At 26.9% G+C, this 25,717-nt stretch overlaps 1 protein-coding gene across 4 annotated transcripts in view; it reads right to left on the bottom strand.

Annotated features, from left to right (window-relative positions):
- The window catches only part of LOC132929345 (somatostatin receptor type 5-like), a 194,703-nt gene that overhangs the window by 13,955 nt on the left and 155,031 nt on the right, over positions 1–25,717 (bottom strand). For 3 of the 4 annotated variants that reach the window (XM_060994669.1, XM_060994653.1, XM_060994678.1), the window contains one exon: positions 232–1,116. In XM_060994669.1, the coding sequence (XP_060850652.1) occupies positions 232–981 (750 nt within the window). In that variant the 5' untranslated portion in view covers positions 982–1,116. Of the gene's footprint in view, positions 1–231; positions 1,117–9,720; positions 9,954–25,717 lie in introns of those variants that run through there. The other variant, XM_060994661.1, reaches the window with a different exon arrangement.

Here is a 25,717-nt window from a genome sequence, read left to right as displayed (position 1 = left end):
CAGTGCTTTTTATTAAGTATTTTATTTTCATCAGTCATCTACACGTATACACGTAGTATATGCTATAGTTTAAGTACATATGATGAGTACATATTGCGCGTTTCGCCGTTTGGTCTGTATTTACACGTCATAATCGTCATATAGTATATACTATATTATATTATAACGGTAAATCGCACTTAAACAATAAAAATAAAAATAAACTGTTTATATATAAAATTAAATACGGACCGTTTGCAGCTTCCTTATGACCAGTATGTAGAAGACGAATATGAGCATGAGCGGAATGGCGAACCCGAGCACGAACGAGTAGAGCGTGAACGCGGTCTGTCCGCTGAACAGTTCGTTCTCCGGCCATATGATGTTGCAGCTCTTGACGTTGCCCTTGTCCATTGTGTTGGCGTACATGATGACCGGTATCATGAGTATGATGCTGAACGTCCACGCGGTCACCGACACGATCTTCGACACGTACGCAGTGCGCACCTTGGACGACGATATCGGATGGCATATGGCTATGTACCGGTCGGCGCTCATGATCATCAGGAATATGCTGCTGGTGAACTGGTTGACGCTGGTGGTGGTCATGTACACCTTGCACATGACGTTGCCGAACGGCCAGAACTCCATGGACATGGTGACGATCAGGAACGGTATGCCGATCAGGAAACACTCGTCGGCGATGGCCAGGTTGACGATGTACATGTTGGTCACCGTCTGCATCTTGGAGAACCGGATCACCACGTATATGACCAGCGTGTTGCCCACCAGCCCGATCACGCACACGATCACGTACAGGATTTTGGATATCAGGTACAGCGACGACTCGTGTCCGGACGTGTCGTCGCAGTACAGCGCGTCCCTATCGGTGCCGTTGCCGTACGGGCCCAAGTCGGTGCCGTTGTACCCGCCGGCGGCGCCCGATGGCGGTTCCGTCAACGTCCAGCTGGTCGTCAGGTGCATGGCTATTGGGTAGTCCATCGGCGCCGCAGCACGTGATCAGTCAGTTAACCGCAGTGCGTCGTGTCCGGCGGGTTAGTGTACTGCGCCACCTTCGTTGTCACGTTAGTAGTTGTACACGGTCGCCGTCACATTGTCGTCGCCGTTGTCGTTTTCCTGCGTGAAACAGAGTAAAAACAAAAAATCATTATGAACGAATGCGTAAAGTCACCAAAACTTTTTCTCGAGAGACCTGCTTTTACGCGCGTATTATAGGTGGTGGGTAAATGGGTGGAAAATGAGGTGGGTTGGAACTTTAGAAGGGAAAACCGCGATTTAACGCGTTTTTTTTGCAAGGGCTTGGTGTGAATTGAATGGTGTAGGCCTCTCCATTTAAACTGCTATCTTACTTAGGCTGATTATGTTACCCGGAAAAGCTTATTATATAATATTATGCAAACATTGATTTTGAACGGTATGCCATCATTATAGAAAACTTTTTTAAACGTTCTAGGAAGTCACTAAGGAATTGCGTATTCACGGCGTACATTGCCTCGACGTCGAGATTTGAGATTAAAACGTTTTGAAAATAATTATTATAATATGTATAATATGGTATCGAGAAAATGGATCCGATATGGTGTACTATCCTAATGATAAAAACCAATAGTCCTATAAAAACTGTGTGTCTTATCGTACAAATAATTAGACTCTTACGATTTTCTTAAGACATTTTACTTTTTATCTTTGATTACTTGATGTATTATTTTCTACTCCTCGTTCACTAATGACCTAGGTATTTGTGAATGTATCGGTCATCATATTTTATAACATAGACGATCAAAATAAATTTCAATAGCAAAGCGGTTGATTATAATATTATTGGGTAGCTGATAACGACAATAATTAGTATAGTATTATTATTGTAAATATACTGATCGGCAGACTGGCTATATTTGCTTCAATGGTATTAAATATTATGGTTTAAATATATTTGACTGAAAGTTTGGTAATAATTATTAGTAACGATTGTGTGTTTTTAATAGTGATGGGTCGAACTCTGATTTTTTAAATCGAACCGAACTTGAACCGAACTTTAAATTATTTTTTCGAACTCGAACCGAACCGAACCTTCATATTTTCTACCGAACCGAACCGAAACGAACCTAGAATCATTTTAAGTCGAACTCGAACTTGAACTCAATATTTTTTATCATTATTATTATAAATGATACATAAGGTGCCTGTTACAGTTTATAACTTTCTATCGCCAATAGTCTAATTATTTCTATTTTTTGTAAATACATTTTGAAGAATTGTACAAATATTTGGTCTCTGAACTATCGTGGTCAGTAAGTCAGGTTCGAAAAATATTTTCAAGTTCGATTTTCGAACAGTCAAAGATGTTTGATAGTTCGGTTCGAATTTTTTTCGTGCCGAGTTCGAATTTCGAATCGAACCGAACATCAAGGGTTCGGTTCGGTTCGGTTCGAGATTCGAACAGTTCGACCCATCACTAGTTTTTAATAATTATAAAATAAACCGAGTTACCGTGTGTAATTTTTCCATATTGACATGATATACATATACTTAGTGTTAGTGTATTAACATTAGATGTCTTATTGTGCGTAAATCAATTAATGTGTAGGCATAATTTGTGTGTATATAATACATAAAAATTATTATTACGATGCACACATTTTTAAAATGTTTAAGAGAACGATAAATAATTCTGAATGTTTAAACGCTGAAACTATGATATACTCGTAATTATATGATAAATACCATAAATAACATACTATAAAATACGGTGTACCGGGATTTTCGTAATATTCCAATAATATCGTTAGCTTTAATGTAATATCATGAACAACTATTCGTCTCCTACGCAGTTATTTGAGGAGGTCACTATTTCGAACGCGTGCCGTATATTTATTACGCACGAGTTTTAGGTTTCGTAAGCTTAGGTCGGTGGTGGGCGGTCGTTTTGGATAGAAAACCGTTTTTACACATTCAATTACGTATAATTTATAACCATCGTACCTAATCACCGCGTCATCTGTAGCAATGACTGGTCGATGAATCGGTCACTTATATTATACAGGAATTGTATTAGTATTTTTTTTTTAAAACGTTAAAAAATAATAAAATGGTTGTTTTTTTATACAAAACTGTTATTTGTATACCTTTTTAAAGTGTTCACCTTTATTGATGATTTAGGATATTTTCGTCGTGGTCATGCTTATGGAATAGAAACTTTTTTTTAAAGTTTTGTTACCGCAGTTAAAACTAACGATTATTGCGTTTGGTGGGTGGTGTTATATCTCTTCACAGTTCTGTTAACGAGAAATTAATTTTAACTTAAATATCATGCGTGGATTTTAAAGTTAACACATGTTTGTTTAGTGATGATGTTTTATAATAACATTTATTTTTTGCTCCACAGTATTGTTAACTCAATTTTTTCCCTGACTGCTATCCCGTCAATCATCATATTAGTATTTATAATTATAATATATAAACTATAAAGTATATACGATTATGATTGCAACATTTAAGTATTAAAATAATAAACTATTAATATTAGCAATTATTCTTATTATTTAGTACTCTTAATATATTATATCTTTATATATTTAAAAAAAAAAAACAATGGAATAATATTGCTCCTTTTGAAAGTTTACATACCAAATAGCTACTAACCATGATTCTTAGGTCCACTTTATAGAATATTGCACATATTTTTCCATGTGGATACATTTTACAAAAATAATATTTTTACGATTATTTTGCAGCTGTGGTTTTAATCCTGTGCCCATCTCACAAACATTTATAATATTTCTATATAAATTCTCTCTCGAATTGTATTAATTTTAAGACCGTTTTCACTACGAAAGTAATTACAAGTTGATTTATTTAGTATAAATCATAAATTAAACTTCGATTACTTGTATGCGTCTGCTACGGTATACGTGCCAAATAAATATAGTTACGATATTACTTCATGTTGGAAATTCGACCCACATATATTACAATAAGTAATAACGTTTTAATTATAACTCCGTATGTGGTATGAGTTTTTATATTAAAAATTGAAGTGTACAATGGTAATTAATTTTATGTTATGCTATTGAAATATTAAATAAAAAATATTGTACTAAGAATAAGCTTGTACATTATAAGATACACGTCAGTCGTAGAGACAAAATTATAATTTAGCAATACCTACCATGTATAAACTAAACTAGTGATAATAATATTACAGCCCTAAACCGTGATCAAACTCGTCATGAGTTTATGTTAAAAATGAATGCGATTGTATTCATAATAAATGTACGAGTGCATGACTTGAGTTTTTGTGTGATTGATTTTCTCAATAATTACACTACACTTCCTTTTTAAATCACGAAGTCTGATTGCATCACTGAAGTATTGGGTAATAGCAATCAAAATATATATACTTCACATAGCTGGCAAAATGTATCAAAGTAATAACTTTCCAAATTTGAAGTAGTTTTATATTATATTATGTGACAAAAATTGATTGGATTTTTTTTTTTATATTATCTAGATTCTAGATTCTAGAACATGGTGATTTGTCGATTACAATAATTCCAAGAAGTAGTACTAGTATTCAAATCAAATCGTATAAGTGGTATAAGAAAAATATACAAATTTTCAATAGTTTATAAAAGGCACAAAAAATTTGATGGAAGTACGTATAATATAATACGAAATATATACTATATACGTTAAGATAAATGTTCGTCTTAATTTGTTGGCCTTAATATTATTATTATAACTGAAAGAGAACACGAATTTAAAATTAATGCTAACATCAATTATTAACATCAAGAGATAATACATAAAAACAGTTCTACAGAAAGTCTTTTGATTATAGCAGAAGAATAATACTAAATAAGTAACATTTTACATAAACAACTTTTTAGACTTTCCACAACGTTATGAATATTCTGTCTTATCATAAGATATCTGTCAAACAAATATGCCGACACAAAAGTTTTGTTTTACTTAGGATCTTTTTATACGATATATGTGGTGCTCACTATTGATGGAAACAAAGTCACATCATATGATGTTTATGAATTAAAAATGATAATAAAGGCATTGTTTTGATATTTTAATATATTATTTTAAGGTTAACAAAATTACGCCCAACAGTACATCGGAATATCTTGATTTTATGTCGTACACTTGTTTCTCTATCCTATTTAGTGTATGCCTATATAGATACAAACATCTGTATTTATGGTATTAAAATGTTGACTATAAAATTGAATTTAAGAGTAAAATACAATTTGTGTGAGCTTATCTCATTATATAGGTTTAAATTTTATACGAACTTTCTTCAATCGAAAATGCGACTTTGATTATATTAAATATTGTCATTTTTATTGTCATTTTATTGAACAATACAACTTAATGATATTCTTTATACGGTTTAGTATAGTTTTTGATTGGATCTTCGCGTTCTAAATATTTTGATTAATTAGCGCATATATTTTATGTTTTGATGGCTAAGGATAATTAATTTTAAATTTGAATAAAGGTTTTTTTAACTGATTAAGTCATATTGTTACATAACTTAAAATGCACATCACTGAGCTGTATAATAATAATGAATAAAAATATTTCAAATCTTTAATAATGCATTAACATCATAATGAAAAAAGAAGTAGGGCATAGTTTTATTTTCATTGATTTGTACACGTTTGTTACACATATTATAATGAATTGTTTGAACTTTAAGTCATATACTGTAACCAGTAGGTATTCTCAATAAAAAGTTTAACTCGTAAAAATAAAAACCAAGCTATTGAAATTAAAGGTTGCTTGTGAAACTTAAATATAGTATAGGTAGGTACTTAATACATTTAAATTCCTTTACTTTGTATATAAGTTCAAATTAATTGTTTTTTTTTTTTAATTCAATTAAATAATAGTACCTATATGCCAGCGGTTTAAGTATAAAGTTAACATTGTTTTTGTAAAGTTTAAAAATTTTATTTAACCGATACCCTCGGGACCCGAATACACCGTGGTGGTTGATTGCGGGCTAATCAAAATACAATGAATTTAATTTTGTTTCACTAACTATTGTTTGTGTTTTAGATCAAAGTTGTGGATACAATTTGATATAATCCAACAATATTTTTGATTTTCAAGTTTTGAAAAGTATAGTATTCATGAACTTGTCAAATTCTTTTCGCCATTTTTAGAAAAAGATATAACCATAACCAACTTATAAAAATTCTGCAAGAAACATTTATATTACCAAGCTTGTAAGTCGCAGAAAAAAATTAAAATTTACGTTTTATATTTTATAAATAAAACATATATGTGTGGATTATACAAAATGTGCTGGTAAAATGTGGTTTGAGTATGAGTGCATTACGAGGGAGGAGAGAGGTGTATTATAGAAAATGTATTATACTATATGATACATAAAAAAATTAGAGACAGAATACTGTTATTGCTTTTCATTTGAAGTTCTGGATAATTTATTGTGATGTTTGAATGGTTGATATTGTTAGTTTGAAATGTTTACGGAAATAAAATACATCAAGTTTTGTTGCCGATAATAGTATTATCTAACGGTATAATGTTCGTAAAAAATACACTGTATTCGAATAAATGGCCATAAATTGTTTTTCCGTTTTATTGGACCGTTTCTTTCGTGTAAACGAAACGCTTAATTAAATCTCGATATTTGGTCGTTTATATATATATACATATTATATAAAGAAATGTTTATGTAGTATGTTCGCATTCGGAAAACACATTCACATTGATAATAATTTTATATTCTATTTGATAATTTTCTTGATCGAATTTAATATTCAAAAATAATAACTATTGATTTCAGTGGCGTCGCAGGGTATACACTTGCGTATTTAAAATCTAATATTATAGTAATTTGACCCATTTTATAAATTGATTGCACCGAATAATTGATAGTGGCTTGTGCTTAAGTGGCCTGCTCTCTATGCCATGCGTATTAAAAAACAATTTGAAATTACACCACTGATTGACGTCCTCTATACGCGTTTCCTGATACACCAGTTTTTATTAATAATTGTATTGTATAATATGTAGCGTACTAGAGTCGTCGTCTCAATTATATTTTAAGTAATAATACTACACTGTCAGTGACTTATGGAGTAATAATATACTGACAATTTTTTCACACATAGCATAGTAGAAATTAAAGTTTGACAAATAAATGATCCAGTATAGATAAATATCATATTCCCGAAAATTTGAATGATTTTTATCGAAATCATATTTTATTCGTTTATGGTTGATGTGGGTATAAAGTATGATATTTTATAATACGTTTTTAAATGTAATTGGTGTTGACTGATGACATATTGTAGGAAATATAATAAGTGTATTCAAATAATATGATATCTTCGGGAATTGGATAAATTCCTATTCAATTAAAATACTATGGTATGTCGTGTTTAGATTTTCTAAAAATAATAATGTATGAAAAGATTTACTTAAAAGCTTCATATATTATAACCTATGATATGTTATGTATTATTTAGTAAGCACACGTTACTCACTGTTATACATTTAAATGTTTGATTAAATAACAAGAATTAGTGGTTAGAATTTTCGTGATTCGCAAACCTACCCATAAACTTGATGTTTATTTATATTATATTGGTAATCGAATTATATTGATTATATTATATGAAGACTGTTTGGGTTTAATATTTATCCGTTAAATATTACACTATAACGAAAACGTGCACACGTATACACTTTTTAATACGTTTGTACTATAATTATTGTTTTCGTGTTATTTCATCATTATTGGTAAGTAATATTGAACATATATATTTCATCAAGGAAAATTGTATTCGTTTTATACACTCAAATATATCTAAATGAATAAAACTTATCCGAAACGGTTTCTTCTTGTTTTATTTAAAATAAGTACTTATTAAAGGTGAACTTTATTATTGTTTATTTTACATTTTTTTTTAATTATATGAGATATTAAGAACACCGAGAGAATAAGTGAAGTGCTTAGTAGTGACATCTAGAGTGGCAGTTAAATTGATTAATTTATATTTTTCTTTTTAATGTATGAGTCCGTCCCTTTACCAATTACAAAGAATTAATCTGTCTATAGCTGTGATGAAGAGGACGAATTTTACTTAAGAGGTATATAAAACACCGAAATAGGAACTTGGCCAACTGCAAAAAAAATAGGTTCTAATTAAATATTTCGGTAAAAAAATAAAATGCATAAGCAAGTGAGCAGAGATTATAATAACTTAATTTATAGACATTTATAGCACTGTGGTTGCGTCAAAATTATAAAAATAAATATTAATTTCATACGTTACTAAAAATATGAATTAATGATTCCGAAAGTATCAGTTAAATTATAATATATACGTATGAAGCCGAAACTTTTTTAAACGTTCAGTTATAAAATTATAATTATATTTATTGATTTTTTAAATTATTGTATATTTATAGTCTATACGACTATACCTATACTTTATAAATTCGTTATACGCCCCCTCCTATGATTTGCTTCACAATCAATATGAATTTGTAATTTGGCATACCTATATATTGCAGGTACTGAAAGTACTTAAGTACTGAAGTAGTATGTATATTTTATAGAAAATAATTTAGGTGCTTTGATAAACTATGAATAGATGATAATACTCGTATAAAAATAAAAGTTACCATTTATGTATATATAGTGTTATACGGTTAAAAAATATGCTTTAGAAATGATAATTTTCTTAATTTAAATCACTCAAACGCCGTTAAAATGAAATTGATTACTATTACGACAAAAATATTTTAATTTATAAGTATTCATTCATAAAATATAATATTATCTGTGAAATGAAATCTGATTAAAATTAAAATATTGTATGATGTGAAATGCAATGAAGTTTAAACAACTTATCTCATTTAGCAATATCATACAATTAGCGTAAAATTAAATTATTTTATTAAAAAATACGGATAATCGCATATTGTTAAAGGCAACAAACTTTTTAATGGGACTAATCGAATCGTATCAGGCGCATTAATTAAGGCAGAAACAAGAGAAAAATTAATATTATTTACGGTATTATGTAAGATTTTTCTTTTAATCGTGTCCCGGGCGAGTTTTACAGGGGAGTGATTTTCTAGTTCAAAAATCATAAGATATATTTGTTCTATTTCTCTATTATACATGTAAAATGTAAAATGTTTTTACTTCTTATCACAAAACTCTTATCACGTCATCTCACTGTCTCATTAAAAAAAAAACAAAAGAAATGCATCTGTTATATTGTTATACGTTAAATTTATTTTTTCATCAAAAAGAGTGTGTCGCAGGTGACCAAGTAAAAACATGTGCTGAAAGCCTCAGTAACGACAGTAACATAATTATTATTACTATTATTATTATATCGTTGTAGGTATACATCATTTCTTGCACCTATGCGATTTCAGTTTTGTGCAACTTATTTATTATTATTAGGAACCGTGGTTCTCAACCGGTGTCACATGAAGTATGTAAATATATATATTTTTTTAAATTTTTTATGTTATTTATTAATAATTTTTGATCTTAATGAATTAAGTGTATTGTTTTGAAAAAATAGTTGAGAACCACTGATTTAGTATATTAGTACACATGTTAAACATTATAAATTGTATCTATTAATAGAAGTAATAGGGAAAATCGTGGCATTTATATATTATTATTTTATATTTTATATTATTATTACTTACTGTAGGATCTAGTGTGTCCGCGGACCACCAGCATTGCCTGTTCATACGCGCGAAATAGTAAACAGGTGTGCGGTACGCGTATGTACGATATTGTGCCGACTATTTTTTCCTTACCGTTTGGAATCATTCCCGAACGTTTGGCAACTGGCTACGATATGCCTACCCCCGCCGCGTGGACTTAAAACGAAATAAATCGTGCCAAAATGGTCGATTGAGGCGAGAGGAAAAAATATCGCAAAAAACATTTCCGACTACCTTTTTTTTTGGGTTGTAAAACTTGACAGATTGAAAAAAATACATATATACGGTTGCAGAATGTACTGAATGTAGTGTAGCAATAGTGTGCCGACACATAGGCACAGACACATTCACACACAACCCAAACTAATATGAATACCGATGTACAGGATACTCCACAATGTTTTTAAAAAAAAAAATTATATTTTAAGTATGTAAATGTAATATTGTATGTAATGACTAGGCCATCGCCCTATTTTGAACAAGTTAAGCCATCTCTTACGGGTCACCCTATATAGTGTATTTTATGAATAATATTATATTGTGGTTATTATGATAAGGACAAAGTGTCGTCAAAAAATCATTCAACAGTCCTCTAAACATAGTTCGTATAGCATGTGCACAATACCGAGAAGTGTAATTCGGAAGACTTAATAGAAAAATTATTTTTTTTTTTAACGAATTGGTTTGGTGTAAGTTTCAAAGCGACAAAACACTTAAAATATTCTTTTTTATTTATTTTTTTTTCTTAAGAAATAAAACCTTGGAAACTGTGGCAATTGGTCTGACAGTAACTTAAATTATCACATTATTACATTTGATACATATTTCTTTTTTTAAAACAATATGCTAAATATTAATAATATTATATGCAGTTGAAATTCATTTATATCCGGAAAAAAATTATATTACTACTATATTACTAGTTATTATTATACTTATGTATCGTATATTTTTAAATTATTAATTCATTGGATAAAAATACAGTAATAATCTATTTGATAACTATACTATTTTTGTGGTACTATTGTAACTTATAAGTGCATTAAAAAAAAAACTACCTATGTAATATTATTACTAGCTACATGTACTAGTTTATTTCGTTTATTAAGTTTTTAAAATTTGAATTTAATTTAAAAAAAAAAGGTTTTACGTTTATATTATAATTTAACGTTGTTGCTGTTGTTATTGTTTTTTTTTTTTATTATCTACTAGTATAAATTACGATAGTTTAATATTTAACGTTGTTATAAGTATATATTTAAGTATAGAATAAATAGTCTAAAGAATATTATTTTAAATATAATATTTACTTAAACCATATTACTTTCTACATAATATATACACAATATACCTACTCTGTATAATAGTTTTTTTGTTTATTATATAAGTACTTCCAAATTGTATCTAAAGAAAGTTAAATTTTTTAATACTACGGTCTACGACCAAATGTCTGTAATTTCTCATCAGTATACAGTATAAATTTATAAAAACGTAAACATATATCATCTTGTGTAAAACTAATATATATTCCTAATTTTATCAAACTTGAAGATTCCTATTTTAAGACTTTATTTTACTATACTTATCCTTGTATAAATATGTAATTTCAATGGAGTAGTTGGTAAAATTGTCTGTATTAACTTAAAAAACTAATGACTTGCCTAAGACAATTGAATTAAATAAATATAAAATGGTGTTAATAATACACATAAACTTGACTTAAAACAATAGTTATTACTAGTAGGTACCATTATCATAGACAGTATTGATAAATAATAAATAAATAAAAATTACTTATTGTGTTTTACTTATTTTAGATTCTGAGCAGACTTTATAATTACAATTATGTTTTTTCTTTATTGTGTTATATGTCACTTTTAAGAGTAATAAGGTATTTTTTTAATAGTATTATTGAGACATGATATAATTTTCAAAATATTTTGGCTCTTTAGGTATTTATAGAACTGACATTTTCGAAGTCGAAAAGCTTGATAATTTAATGCAAAGATTCCTTACAAGTGGTTCTTATTGAAATTTGTGCGTACGTTTAAAAATAAAATTTTTGTGTAATTGTATATTTATATGAAGTACAACTATTTCAGTTATTTTGTTGTAATTTAAAAAAACATAAATTGTAATAACCTGTACATTCCAGTGTTAGGTACTTAAATTTATTGTTCTAACACTGAAATTTTAAAAATATATTAAGAATATTTTTGAAAATAATTATACTACGAAATTATTCACATAGTTCTACGACAGTTGATAGTACACTGGTATTGACTTATACATTTATAACAATAATATATGATATAATAATAGTTTATGAGTACCTATATATAATAATAATACATATAATACGTAATACACGGTGTTAAAAAAAAGAAGCATATAGTATGGAGAAAATTCTTGGGATACACAATACACATATACCATAATCAACACAACGTAATTGGATACAACTTGAAAGTTAAAGCAATTTAAATACTATGGGTGTGTGTAAGAGAACGTCTATGAAATAAATTGTATAGTTAGATTGTCGTCGAAAAGTGATAATATTTATATAGTGAAAAATAACATTTTACTTTAATACACATAATTTCTTTTTGGAATGTAAAACAATATATAACAATGATGGTAAAATCGTGTTTTGTGTCCATCATATAATAACAAAATATTTTGTTTTCATAGAAGACAATAAAAATGTACCGAACAGTTAGATTTTGATATGGAATAAACTACTGCTATTTTAAGATTTTATATAGATAATTTATTTTATACATTTACAGCGACATTGTTGTAAAAGTTATTAATTGCATATAGTTTAAAATGCACAATACATAATTTTTAATGAGAATTAATCGGCTTAAAAGTAAATAATAAACAAAAAATGATTCAAAGAAAAATATAATATAATTATAAGGCTATAGAAGGAAAAAAGTGTTTTCGGAAAAGTAATGTGTTTCAATTTGTATTTCCAAAAATAATTCAGAAGTTTTGGTAGTTATCATATCGCAGTCATACATTTTTACACCAGACATTTGTGATTATGTGGAAGATACAAGTATAAGTTATTTACTTATCTGATGTATGGAGGAGTCGAAACGGAGATGATTTTAAAACACAATTTTTTATTAAATTTTGGATACAAAAAACATATGAAACTAAATTGTATTATTTTATTGAAATTATACATTTATTATAGATTTTAAATAGTTATATTGTACTCGTACAATATATAAAATAATATATTAGTTTTGAGTGAATTGTGCTTATCATAATTTTTTAATTTTTCAAGGTTTTCAGTAGCCTTTATTTCTAAATACATTGAACAAGACCAAAAACTTTGCTAAACAGCAAAGATTTTGGTACCAAAGTAATGTTCCGGTCCAACTACCACGACTCGCCGGCAGCCACATCAAAAACTTTTCCGACCATCTTAAAAGTTATGTTAAGACTGAGGATAAAATCAAGGTGCCCGTAACCATTTCACTTTGTATATATACATTTATTTTATGTTCTACATTAAAAAAACTAATTTTAGTCTTCTACAATAATTAATTCAATTTTTATACATCACTAGGAAATTCATTTAAAATATTTAATTCACCTATATTTATAGCGATGTTATATATGTAAATAGACATTATTCATAATTTGCAGGTTTTTAAGATAACACGGCTAAGTACTTAATTACAGTTTTATATTGGTCTAAGTTATACATCAATATTATTATAATGATTGAAAATGTAAAATAAGCCTTACAAATATTATCATTTTGAGTTATTATTGTTTGACTTTTACTGTTCTTTTAGTGTTTTTAAATTAAATATTTTTTCAGCGTTCTATTTTAGCATATTTGTATTTTATTTTTGTTATTTATGTTAAGTATGCAATAAAAACCATAATTTTCTAGTACCTAAGCATTTAAATTAAAAACGGTCATTGGAAAACCGTAAACTGACAATAAACTTATAAAATTTAATTTAAAAAAATTACATTTAATGTTTACAAGACATAACTAACAATTAAAATATTCTAAACCATTACAATGTGTTACACTAGCGATGCTACAGTATATCTATGTCATCATTCGTAAATTTGTAATCAATAATAAATATAATAATTTCGTAATCGTTACACGCACTACATTTTAGTAGTACATTAGTGAAAATCGAAAATCTCATTAAAATAGTCTTAGTCCTGAAAGAATCTTTAACCGGCCAGCTATAAAAACAAACAACTACAACGGCTGTGGTCATATTGATTAGTTTGTGGTAGAGGGGTGTACTAGGAATGAAGTAAAAATCTGGTTTAAGATATTTTGACCAAGTACCAGAGATATGTTAATATAGCAGTGTATTATGGTAGTCTTTCAGCATTCTTAGTCTTAATAGGATCTACAGTGCAGTTACCCGTATGACCGTAACACGTATATTTAGCATTCATCATTTTTCACCTGTATCAGGAAGTCGGCTCAAATCGATTCCTCTGAAATTTCTCTGTCCGTGTAAATATTTTCCATTCTTTCCAGACAAACGGGTCCGCACATTTTTCCCATGTTGTGATGATACCACCATGTCCCGTCGTATCAATTGTACATGTATCGTCGCCATCGCAACAGCCAACAGTCCACAACGCGTCTTCAGCCACGAGAGCAAAATATTACTCATTCTCTCATCACTTCATTCTCTTCTCATCCCACAGATCCGTCTCACTTTACCTATTCTTACATACATATTGGGTCTCTCTATGGAGAAATATATGTATACACGGTCGATAATAAAACGGGATTTTCCTATCCCAGACATCGCGTCTACCACCACTTTTCGTCCTGTCAGCCACTGTTCCGGGAGTCATCGTTGCCGTGGCTGCAGCTCTCTTACCGGAAAGACCTGGGGTTGACGTCACGACGTCCGCCGCCGTGGCTCGGTCACGGTTAAAAGAGATTATTTCTTCCTCCCTCTTCTTCCGCGCGTTCCCGCTTTAGCAGTACAATAAAACTTACCGACCGGAGACATTATGTATACGATTACGTATATATTATATATATATATATATAAACAGTGTTTCGAAAATGTAGCTGGTTTTGGTGAGAGAGAGACGGGATTCGTAGGGTTGGGTCAACTGCGTGGGACGAGGATAAATAGTGGCGATCGGACTTTCGATGTCGGGTCACGTTTCCCTACCCACACCGCGTGTCCGGTTAAATCCGCAATTTACAGTCTCCAGTGAACGTAAAGCAGTGTAAAAATTACAACTAGTTATGGTGCCAGGGTGTAGGCTAATTAAGAGATCGTTTGACTGTTTTAAAGCATAGGGTTGAAATTCAGTCTTTTGTGATAGAATAATGGTAAGCGTATATCATATAATATATCGAACACACCGATCACACTTTTAAGAACCCCCGAGATGTAACATTCAAATGTGTTTCTTGTAAGAATAACTAATTATTTGTTTTTTGTTTATTACAATTAATATGTCTATTATCAAATTCATTTTATTTTTAGTATTTACAATTAATTATTTTTAAATAAAAATAAAATGTCACAAAAAAAGTATACATGACTGTGGTTTGTATATTTTGTTTATGTTATCGACATTGGACAGCTATAATTTTTTTTTATCAAACAATTAATATAATATTCTTCAAAATATAAAAATTGTAATAATATTGTTGAATCGTAACATTATTTTATTTTGTTATGATATTATTGAAATTGACACTTTCAATTTCCTTATTTCCTTATTTTGGTTACATGTAATATTAATGTTTATAACATTTTATTTTATGATAAATGGCTTTATGCTTTATTCAAAATTCAAATATTTCTTTTCAATTTATTACACTTTAGAAAAATAGTTTTATTGGTCTTTTGAGTTTTGATGTATGCATATAAATATTTCACTAGGCACGTACGGTAAACGGAATAAGAAATTTAAATTGATGTAATTCATACGCAAGATGAAGACAAATCGTAAACGATTCTTTAGAAATTTGAGAAAATAATATACAAGTATGTAAAGCTGAAGAAATTGAATTTTTAGAAATATCGTTTAAAATTTATTTTGTTTCTTCGACTTTGGTTTTTGTACCTCACAAAAATATGTATTATATAAAACCTCCGTCTGTCAGTTAAATAATTTTTGTTTAATAAGTTTTCTCATAATTTATTTTATGAATTAGCTTTTGGGAATATCATAAACAATTGCTCAAATATTCAGTAACTTTTGTTATAATCTGGAAAGAGTTTTGAAACATTGACATGAATATCCATAAGTTATATAGGCCAAATCAAAATAATATTAATTAAATAGTTTTTTATAAATTTATAATTTAGACTATATATTATATAATATAAACAATTTTATTTTAGTTCTCTAATTATTTTAATTTTAAGTAGGATAATAATAAAAACATAGGTATTGAATTTTAAAAAAGGTTTTTCTTATGTAATATTTTATAGATTAAAGGAACAACCTCATTATTGCGTATGCATACGGTAAATTGTTGCGATAAGACACAAAAAAATATCAATACATAAATAATAATTTAGAATAAAAAATACATATGTATATATATATAATCCTATACTCGTATTCATAGAATTGTTAGTCTTTAATAGTTTGAGTTATTTTATTTTAAATATTTAAGATAATTATCAATCAATAATATTTTGTAAATTTAAATGAGCTTGGTAATTATAAATTATTATTAGGTATGCAGTATACAATATTTGTAACAGTTATATTTTAAAAACTGTCGAGTACCTTACCTTAGTCTAAATACCTAACTAAGTATATAGTTTTCGGTAATATCGAATTGAGTCCATGCTACTTGTTATTTTTTATAAAATACGAAATTTAAATAAAAAAATTGTTATGTAAATTTAAATTGTTTATTATAATATATAATATATTATTACATACTCGTATATTTTTAAAGTAGAATTTGTAATATTGAAAATTATATATATTTCATTAATTCGAAATATTTGTGTTTTTTTTTCATTTAAAAATAATAATTTATTTATTTATAAAAGAATTACGTGAAATGAAAGTAATCTCTTGAAATAAGTCATAATTAAGAACTATAGTTGTTCATTTTAGAACATTTTTTTGCTTTTGTAGCTCGTGCAAACAAAATCCTTTGAACAGATATAAAATAACTTAGTTTTATTTTTGATGAGATAAATTTGAGTATTAAAATAATTTTCGAGATGTTCATATTGCTTTAAATGATACAAACTTTTTGTTCATACTCTACAGTGAAACTAAGTAAAATAATATTATTAAACGAAATAGTTCTTTTAACAAGATTTAGTAGTTGTTAATAAGCAAAATTGATTATTAGATTTCATAATAAATTGCTGAAGATAAAATATGATATTATTTAAAAACACAATTAAAAACAATAATATTATTGTATTTTGAAACAATATTCTTATTATTTTGTACTACATATACCTATATTAATATAATAATTATATGTATATTGTATTTCATAAATTTGAAAAAAAAATTAATTAAAATGACCAATCAAAGAAGCTATTCATTTTGTAGAAATTAGTCTATACAAGTTTACAATTTGTAATATACACTTCGTAATCATAAGATTTTTAATTCATTTTAAATTGTTTTCAATATTGTTTATAGTAATTTTCGTTATTGATTTCGTATGCAAATTGAACATTTAAATTTTAAATGGTTGTGATTTTAAAATTAAATTGATTTTTAAGTCATTAAAGTTATAAATAATTTAGTGTTATAATGTTTTCTCGCAAAAAACATTTTAAGTGAATGTAATTGAATAAAAAAATCAATTTTAAGTTACAATATATTATAGTTTTTATTTATTTATAAATGCGATTAACGCCTATTAGATTCTGAACGGAGTGATGAATACATAGAATTAACAATGATGTGTTTATTTTTTTGAGTACGAGTACATGATAAGTTGTCAAATTATTTTGTAGTTAGAAATTCATAAATTGTTTTGTTTTTATATCTAATATTTAAAAATTGAATAAAAGTTTTTTATTAGTTTTTGGATATATATATATATATATATGACATTATTTATGACATGTTTACGACATTTGATATTTACCTGTAAAATAATTATTTCTCTTCAAACAATTTTTGTGATATTTTATTGTAATAAAAAAAAAAATTAGATAATAAGTAATAGATATTTTTATCAAATGTTTATATTATCTTTTATATCATACGATAAACTTTAGAAATGTTTTTTTGAGTTATTTATAGGGACACAACAATTTAATTTTTTTTTAGAATTTTTTTCATAAATGTCAATAAAAAAATTTTCTTAGAGTTAAAATTCTTGAAAATTTAATATTAGATCTCCAAAAAGTTATTCTTATATCTGTATACAAATATTAAAAATACATTGGCATAAGTTTTTTTTACATGCATTTTAAGCTAGAATTTTGACGACATTCGTCAAAATTGCTAAAATTTGCAAACTATTTTGTAGCTAAAAAATGCATAAAAACTTTCTTTTTATATCTAAGTTTTAAAAATTTAATACAAGATTCCTCGTGAGTACTTGATACAGAAACCATAAAAGCTAATAATAATGTAAAGAAGATTATTTTTCATAGACCTTTTAAATTCAAATTTGGACATCTAAACGATATGTTAATTTATTTATTATAATTTAAAGCATTATTCACGGGAACTTTAACTTTTATGTATATTATATTATTATGAATTTTACGATACGCAATAACATCTTTGATTTATTTTAAAATATTATCTATTCATTGATACTATGAATCTATTTTTACTATTTTATAGTATTTGCAAAAAACAAAATGTTATTCAATTTTGAGTTATATAAGTTGATATAACTTGGTATAAATATATATTATCATAATAATTAAATACAATATTTTCGGAAAATATTATATCAACTTATTAAAATACTAGAATTAAAATAAACGACTTTAATAGTTATATCGAACAAACATATTACTTAGTGAAATAGGTTGACAGACCGTTTCCGCTGAGATTCGTTTTTCGTATACAATTATAACAATTATATCTATCACTTAGTTCAAAATTAAGATACTTTTAATAGTGAACCACTTGACACCCAATGTACAGTAGAGCGGTACCCACTTGCCTACCTTTTTTTAAAATTAAGTTTAAATAATGATGTCTTAGTCTTGCCAAGATAGTTTGTAACGATTAAAGCTTATAACTGATAACTATTATAGCTTCTGTTCAAATTTGTCATTATGAAAGTTTTGTAAGAATTACATTAAATCCACCACAGTAAGATTGCTTATTGTGAATAAGCTTTAATATACGGATATAATAATAATTTCCCAGTATATTTTAGGAGAATAGTATGTATATTATAGACATAATAATGTAAATATAATACACGCTCTTACCTTACCTCTTCTACAAACTGGGCTAAACAACTCGCCATTCGGCAACCTAAATCTCACTGAAAACCCCGGTGACTTCTCCCACATTCTTTTTGAATGCCCTGAATTGCAAACCAAACGTGTAACGTTGTTAAATTTTTTAAAATCCTTGGGCATCTCTTCCAATTTTTTTCCATTCTTAACACCAAATCGGAACTAGTTATCAACAAAATAGTTTCCTTTAGCTTGGAGGCTGGTTTTCTCATTTGATATTATAGAATTATAGTAATAATTTATTTTTAAACTAATATTGTATTTATTGTCGAGTTATTATTATATATACAAAAGGTTAATAAAAAATAATTAAAAAAATAAATGTAAAAACAATGATGTTTCTTCCAAAATTATAACTGTGTCACTTAACAATTTATGTAAAATGCCTAATTTACGTTTTATTACGAGTAATTGATTGATAATTACTAAAAAATTAATATTAATGTTTTTTTGAAGCTTTTAAAACGTATACAAAATATAATATACTTAAAGTTTAAAGTCTTTAAACTTTTATACTGACGAAATTTATCTGAAATAGTAAACGACTTATTGAAATGTAATGCGTATGTAAATTAAAATGGTTTTTTTTGTATAAACATTTGAAATGTATATATATATATACATATATATATTATACAATATATAAAAATGATTATTTATTGTGGGGACGTGTTTCGTCATGTTAATAAGAGTTTTGAATAGTCGATTTATGTATTCTCTGTATATACACTTGTATAAGAGAGATAATTTGTATTAGGTTTAGGTATACAAGCGTAGAATAAATAATACAGTGAAAATGCCTGATTAATAGCAGGATAATCTTTGACAAATAGGGAGATCAGTACACGTAAAAATATTTGAAATGAAATAGGTGGAGTATAACTTATTCACATTTAATGCTATTAATCATAACCGAGGTAGTGTAATTTACATTGGTTGGGCGTTGCCTATTTGAGTGCTTTTGTACATGGGTGGACCTTAAACATGCATAATATGTAACTATATAAAATAATACACAATACAAAATGAGTGTAGACTAAAATAAGCCAAAAAAAAAAAAGAAAAATCCCTTTCGTTCATTAGCCTTTACTCCCTAATGTTAAACGAGAAAATGCTAGACGAGAAAACACTGCTGAATTCTATATTAAATTTTATGTACAATAATGACATAAACAAGAACACAACCTAGTATAATCTATGCGACACGCAGAAATTCAATTTATACTTTTTTTTACACATGCACGAACACAATATCGATTTTGAGTATGTACTAACCATTAAAAATTAATTTAATGTAAATTTATAAAAATGTGACATTGTTTTTTTAAATATTTTTATATTATGTATATTGTATAATTATTATAACATTTAACACGCATCATCTCGAAAAGTATTAAGGGTTTTGGTAATATATATTTTTTTAAACTATTTTAAATGATAGCATACATTTTTAATTTTATATAGGTACCTAAGTAAAATGTTTTTCAGAGAATTTCAAGTTTTTGTACATAAAGATTCATGTATAATTTTTTTAACTGTACATATTTAAAATTTTGCATATGGGATAGAAAATTAATATTTTACTGTAAAAATTGTGAAATCATGTTTTCTTTCGTTTCTTTTGTTTTTTTGTTTTTCGTGATTATTATGAATAATATTAGAAATTTACTTTTGATCTCTGAAGTAATATTAATACATAAAATTTGCAGCTTGAAACCACTCTCAACATTGAATATAGAAGCTTCAAAAGTGTCACGAGACAAAAATAAAAACAATAAATAATTGTAAAACCAAAACATTCATTGCTCCGCTCAGAATCTAAAAAAAAAAAAAAATGGAATGTCTGAGCGTATGAACACTTATCAAAACCAATTTCTTTAAGTAGGTAAGTAATATTTTGGATTATTCTTTATTTTATTTATAAACGTTGTTCTTTCTTTTATGCATTATTGCGTGGTTTCCGGAGAGAAACATAAGAAAAATGAACACGCGTTAGTGAGAATGGACTGGAATAAAGAGTCCACCACGTGCACTGCAGATTAATATGACCAAAGTTATTATCCTGAAATAAAATACATATTTTTCATTTTTATTACGATCGTCAGTATTATGCGGAGTGTACCGCACAATAAATAAATTGGTACCTACATATTAGTTAGATCATTTTGATGTTATTAAGCTGTAGCTGTCATTCAGGTATATATATTATTAAAAATAACGTGCACGCGCGCAGTATTATGTATGTGTGCGTGTGTGTCTAAATCTATTGTTAAACAGATATGTTTGATCTACTTGTATCAGTGATAATTTTCTGCGTATTATAGACCGACCTACCAACGTTGCTTAACACGATGTAAAAACACGGAGTGATTGCCAAATGTGCGTACAACTCGTTATATTTTCCACTTGATGTTCTATATTGTAAACATCGTATTTGCGGTTTAATTCGAAATTAAACTGCCAAGATACGGTAGAGATTCCGGTCCAGATAGACCGTGAAAAAGGCCATTATTACCATTTGCAGTCGACGACGACGACTGTACTGTAACTTCATTACTAATAACCGTTTTGACCTGTACGCCTAATGTAAAATCGTATTGAACATTTTCAATTTGGCCGTCTGTTCGGGTGCGTTTGAAGTACTTATTTTCGTGTCAGTCTCCGGACTAGTGGAACCGTCGTATTCAGAAAGAACTTCCTATACCTATTATGTTGCGTGTAGCATTTAGAGTGTTATAATATATACACAGTTTTCGCCACTACAAGGTTAGACAAACGTACATATCGTACTAAAGTATACTACAATAAATGTGTGTGTCGACGAGAAAACGTACATCTATTTATCGGTTGGCACGAATCTTATTATCACTGCCTATTGTAATGTGGTCCGGTTCGGGTCACGGGTTGCATTCTCTAATCGATTTGTATAATATTATCACCGCACCGACTGTATACAACGCGTATAATATATCGGAAATTTCTTTTTTTGTTCCAACATACAATTTTACACGTTAAATGTCGAACATGCGTGTAAATGCATAACAATCGATGGGTGAATACAACATGTAAAACACGTAATATTTCTAGATTATCGGAATGTTATACATAGACAATATTATTATGTCAATTTTACGAAACCAATTGAAAACTCATTTTGTTGTATAATACATAATATTATTATTATTATGACGTACAAATTAAAACTAAATAAATATATATATATATATATATATATATATATATTTTATGCTGGTGAAATCTTTTAATTATGCATACAATATACAGTGCATCAATAGCAGTACTTATACAAAAATAAAATTCCTGTATATATATTTAATGTGGTATTCCATTTTATTGCGATGATCCAGCAAATACTGCTGGGATTGAGCATAATTGTTTATATTTAACTTTTCCGTGTCGAATAGGCAGTTCTTTTCGGATTTTAAGATATTTACGCATTTTGTGTATTAAATAGATTTCATTTTAAACTATTTTATATTATTTTTATAGTTATAATATGATAAAACTTTTAAAACTAAATACAATTCTCATTTTACAAGTTAAACAATAAAAAAACTGTTTCTATTATGCTTTAAATTATTTGAATACATTTTTATGTTACGACTAACTAGTTTGTTTATATTTTAAACTATTTCAGTTATCATTAATATTTCTGAAAAAACTTTAAATTAATATGAACAATATATTTACCTATTTCTAAAATATTTTTCATTATCATATAATATTTTGCAAATCAAGTATGTATTTGCGGTTGACCTATATACCTTAAATTTGTTGCAAATAATTTTTGTAGTTTGTATGTAAAATTTATTCATTCATGATTTATATTTAGGTACATATATATATTATATGTAGATATGAACTAGAAAATATGGTTTAAATTATTAGCCATGCCTGATTACGGAATATTGTTTGGACTTTTAAAAGCTAGAAAAAATTGCACAGCAATATAAAATTGAAATAATAAGTAGGTGGTTTTAAAAAACGAGGTCATACATACCTAATATTTTTAAACAAATATTCTAAATTACTGAATTATAGTAGTAAATAAAATATAAAATAAAATGCACGGATATTTTAGTATATTATGTAAATTGTAAGTATATAGAATGTGTTTAGGTAATAAATGATATCCATTTGATACATTGTTGTTAATAAAATATGTATTTATAGAAAAACTAGAACTGTTTTTTAATATTTTTTTTTAGTATTATGATTATTCTTTATGAAAAAATAATAAGTAAATTAGATTTAAATGAAACTAATGGAATAAATTATATTTTTTTTATTAAAGCCAAAATCATTTTGCATAGATTCATCTAATTTACATTTCATTAAATTTGTTTTCAAAGTAGGTATAATAAACGTTTATTTAATAGATTATTATACGTTTTATTATTGTATTATATTTAGATTTAAGTCTGAATTATATTATAATTAAAAAATTGTAATTAAAATTATAAAGATTTTGCGATTAAATATGTATTAGAAATGAAAACTTAACTTTGAAGTAAAAAATAATTGATGTTATTTGTATTTGAGTTGGCTAAAACTACGAATAAAAATATATAATGTTAACATATAGGTACCTAGAAATATCAAAAATTTAAAATTTATATTTTAGAACTATATAATGTAAATACAGTAGTATAATTTAGTTTTTATATTTTGTAATTTTATTAGTTAAAGTTTTTGTAAATAGTTTACAATATCTAATTTTAAATGTATATTCTTTGATTATTTTATTTATCGGTTTTATAGTATCAAATACAATTTCAAAAACATTTTAAATTAAATTAAAGTTAATATTGTCTTTAAAAATAATATGATGAATGTTGGTGGTACTCAATCATTAAGCACGAACAGTTATTGTTAAACACTAACAATTTAATAGTATTAACTAAAACACTTCAAATTATTACTTATTTAAAATAATATAGTAATGTTTTGTTTAATTAAAACGTTTTACTACAAATCCTTTAGTATTCATCAAATACTTTTATATAAATTGAATAATTCCGAAACCGTTTTTACGCTATCTATTTAATTTTTTGTTTTTATAAAACATTGTTTACCTTTTCATTAATGTTGCCATGTTGGTATTGATTATATTATGTAGAAATTTTGTGATTATTGGTAATCATATCAAGAGCTTCATTATCTGTTATTATTATTTTTTTTCATAATAAAAAGTATAGGTATCCATTGTAATACGAATAAAACATTTAAGTTTTTGATTTCTAAAACAATGTTTAATATTTATTTAACGATGTCTGTAAGTTGGTGTGTTTGTGAATTTGCGAAAATTGATTAAAAACTATTTAAGTCGCAAAGTTAATTGCAATCTGGAGTTTCTTTTATTTGTTCGTTTATATACTCAATTGTTTTGAGTATTCCTGTCGTTTCTTTTATAATACATTCGAGCTTTACTTTGTATAAAGGCTTTTAGAGTTTTACTCATAGTTGAATGAATCTCTTATTTATTTCATTATACTATATTATGTATTGGTTTGAAATTCATTTTGAAATGTATTCTTGAGATTAATTACAATGTAACTTTTTCGATTCATGTTTAATTTGTTTTAGTAGTTTGTTGAGTATTTTTGTGAATTATTAAATTTAAATTATCTTTTTATTTAAGTACCCATGTCTCGTGTTATTTATGTTATTTTGATGTTACAATTGATGATACAATTTATAATATAATGTATTATATTTTTCTTATTTTTAGTTATGTGTGTAGTATAATATCAATTATACTTAATACCATTCAAGGTTTAATACTTAACAATATGATATTACTCATATTAAATTATGATATTCCTACTCAATTTAGTATTGTTAATTTATTTGTTTTGTATAATCTTATATAGTAATTTATTTTCTTATAGGTAAACTGTTAAATAAAAATCAGCTTATTATTATTCTACACTTATATTTATGTTGTTTTAATTTATATTATTTTATGTGATTGTAAAGGTTATTGTTGCAATAGGAATTAATTATAAAAGATAATTTTTGAAAACATTTCTTTGATAAAATTAGGTTTATCACAAATAATTTTCATCTAATATATTTTCTTCTCTATTCGTTAACATTAATTGTTATTTAATCGTCAAATGTGCGTAAAGACAGAATTATCTTTATTTTTCATACTTAACTCCCATAGGATATAATGTCTAATCAAAGTTAAATTGAAGATGATAACCTTTGTTTTACTATAGGTTTTAAAACTGTGACAAGTGTAAAACTTGAAGTTACAATAGTTTAAAAGTCGATCACAGTATTAAATTAGTATTATTGTCTTAGCTGTTGGTGGATAATAATATCATCGCCGGTGTACGGATCATAAAATAATATTATACTCTCTGTATAGGTCTTTACGAATTTCGTGATGACTGCAGTGGATTACTGAAGTTGGAGAGTCTTGCCAAATAGCGTACATGCATTTGATGGTCTTCATTTGTCCTCGACCGGCACCGAGTGTTCGTATACTAAATTGA

The sequence above is a fragment of the Rhopalosiphum padi genome, chromosome 1, assembly GCF_020882245.1.
Source record: "Rhopalosiphum padi isolate XX-2018 chromosome 1, ASM2088224v1, whole genome shotgun sequence".
Classification (NCBI taxonomy): Eukaryota; Metazoa; Arthropoda; class Insecta; order Hemiptera; family Aphididae; genus Rhopalosiphum; species Rhopalosiphum padi.
Note: the sequence above shows the minus strand (reverse complement) of the source record. Positions and strands in the feature narration are given on the sequence as shown.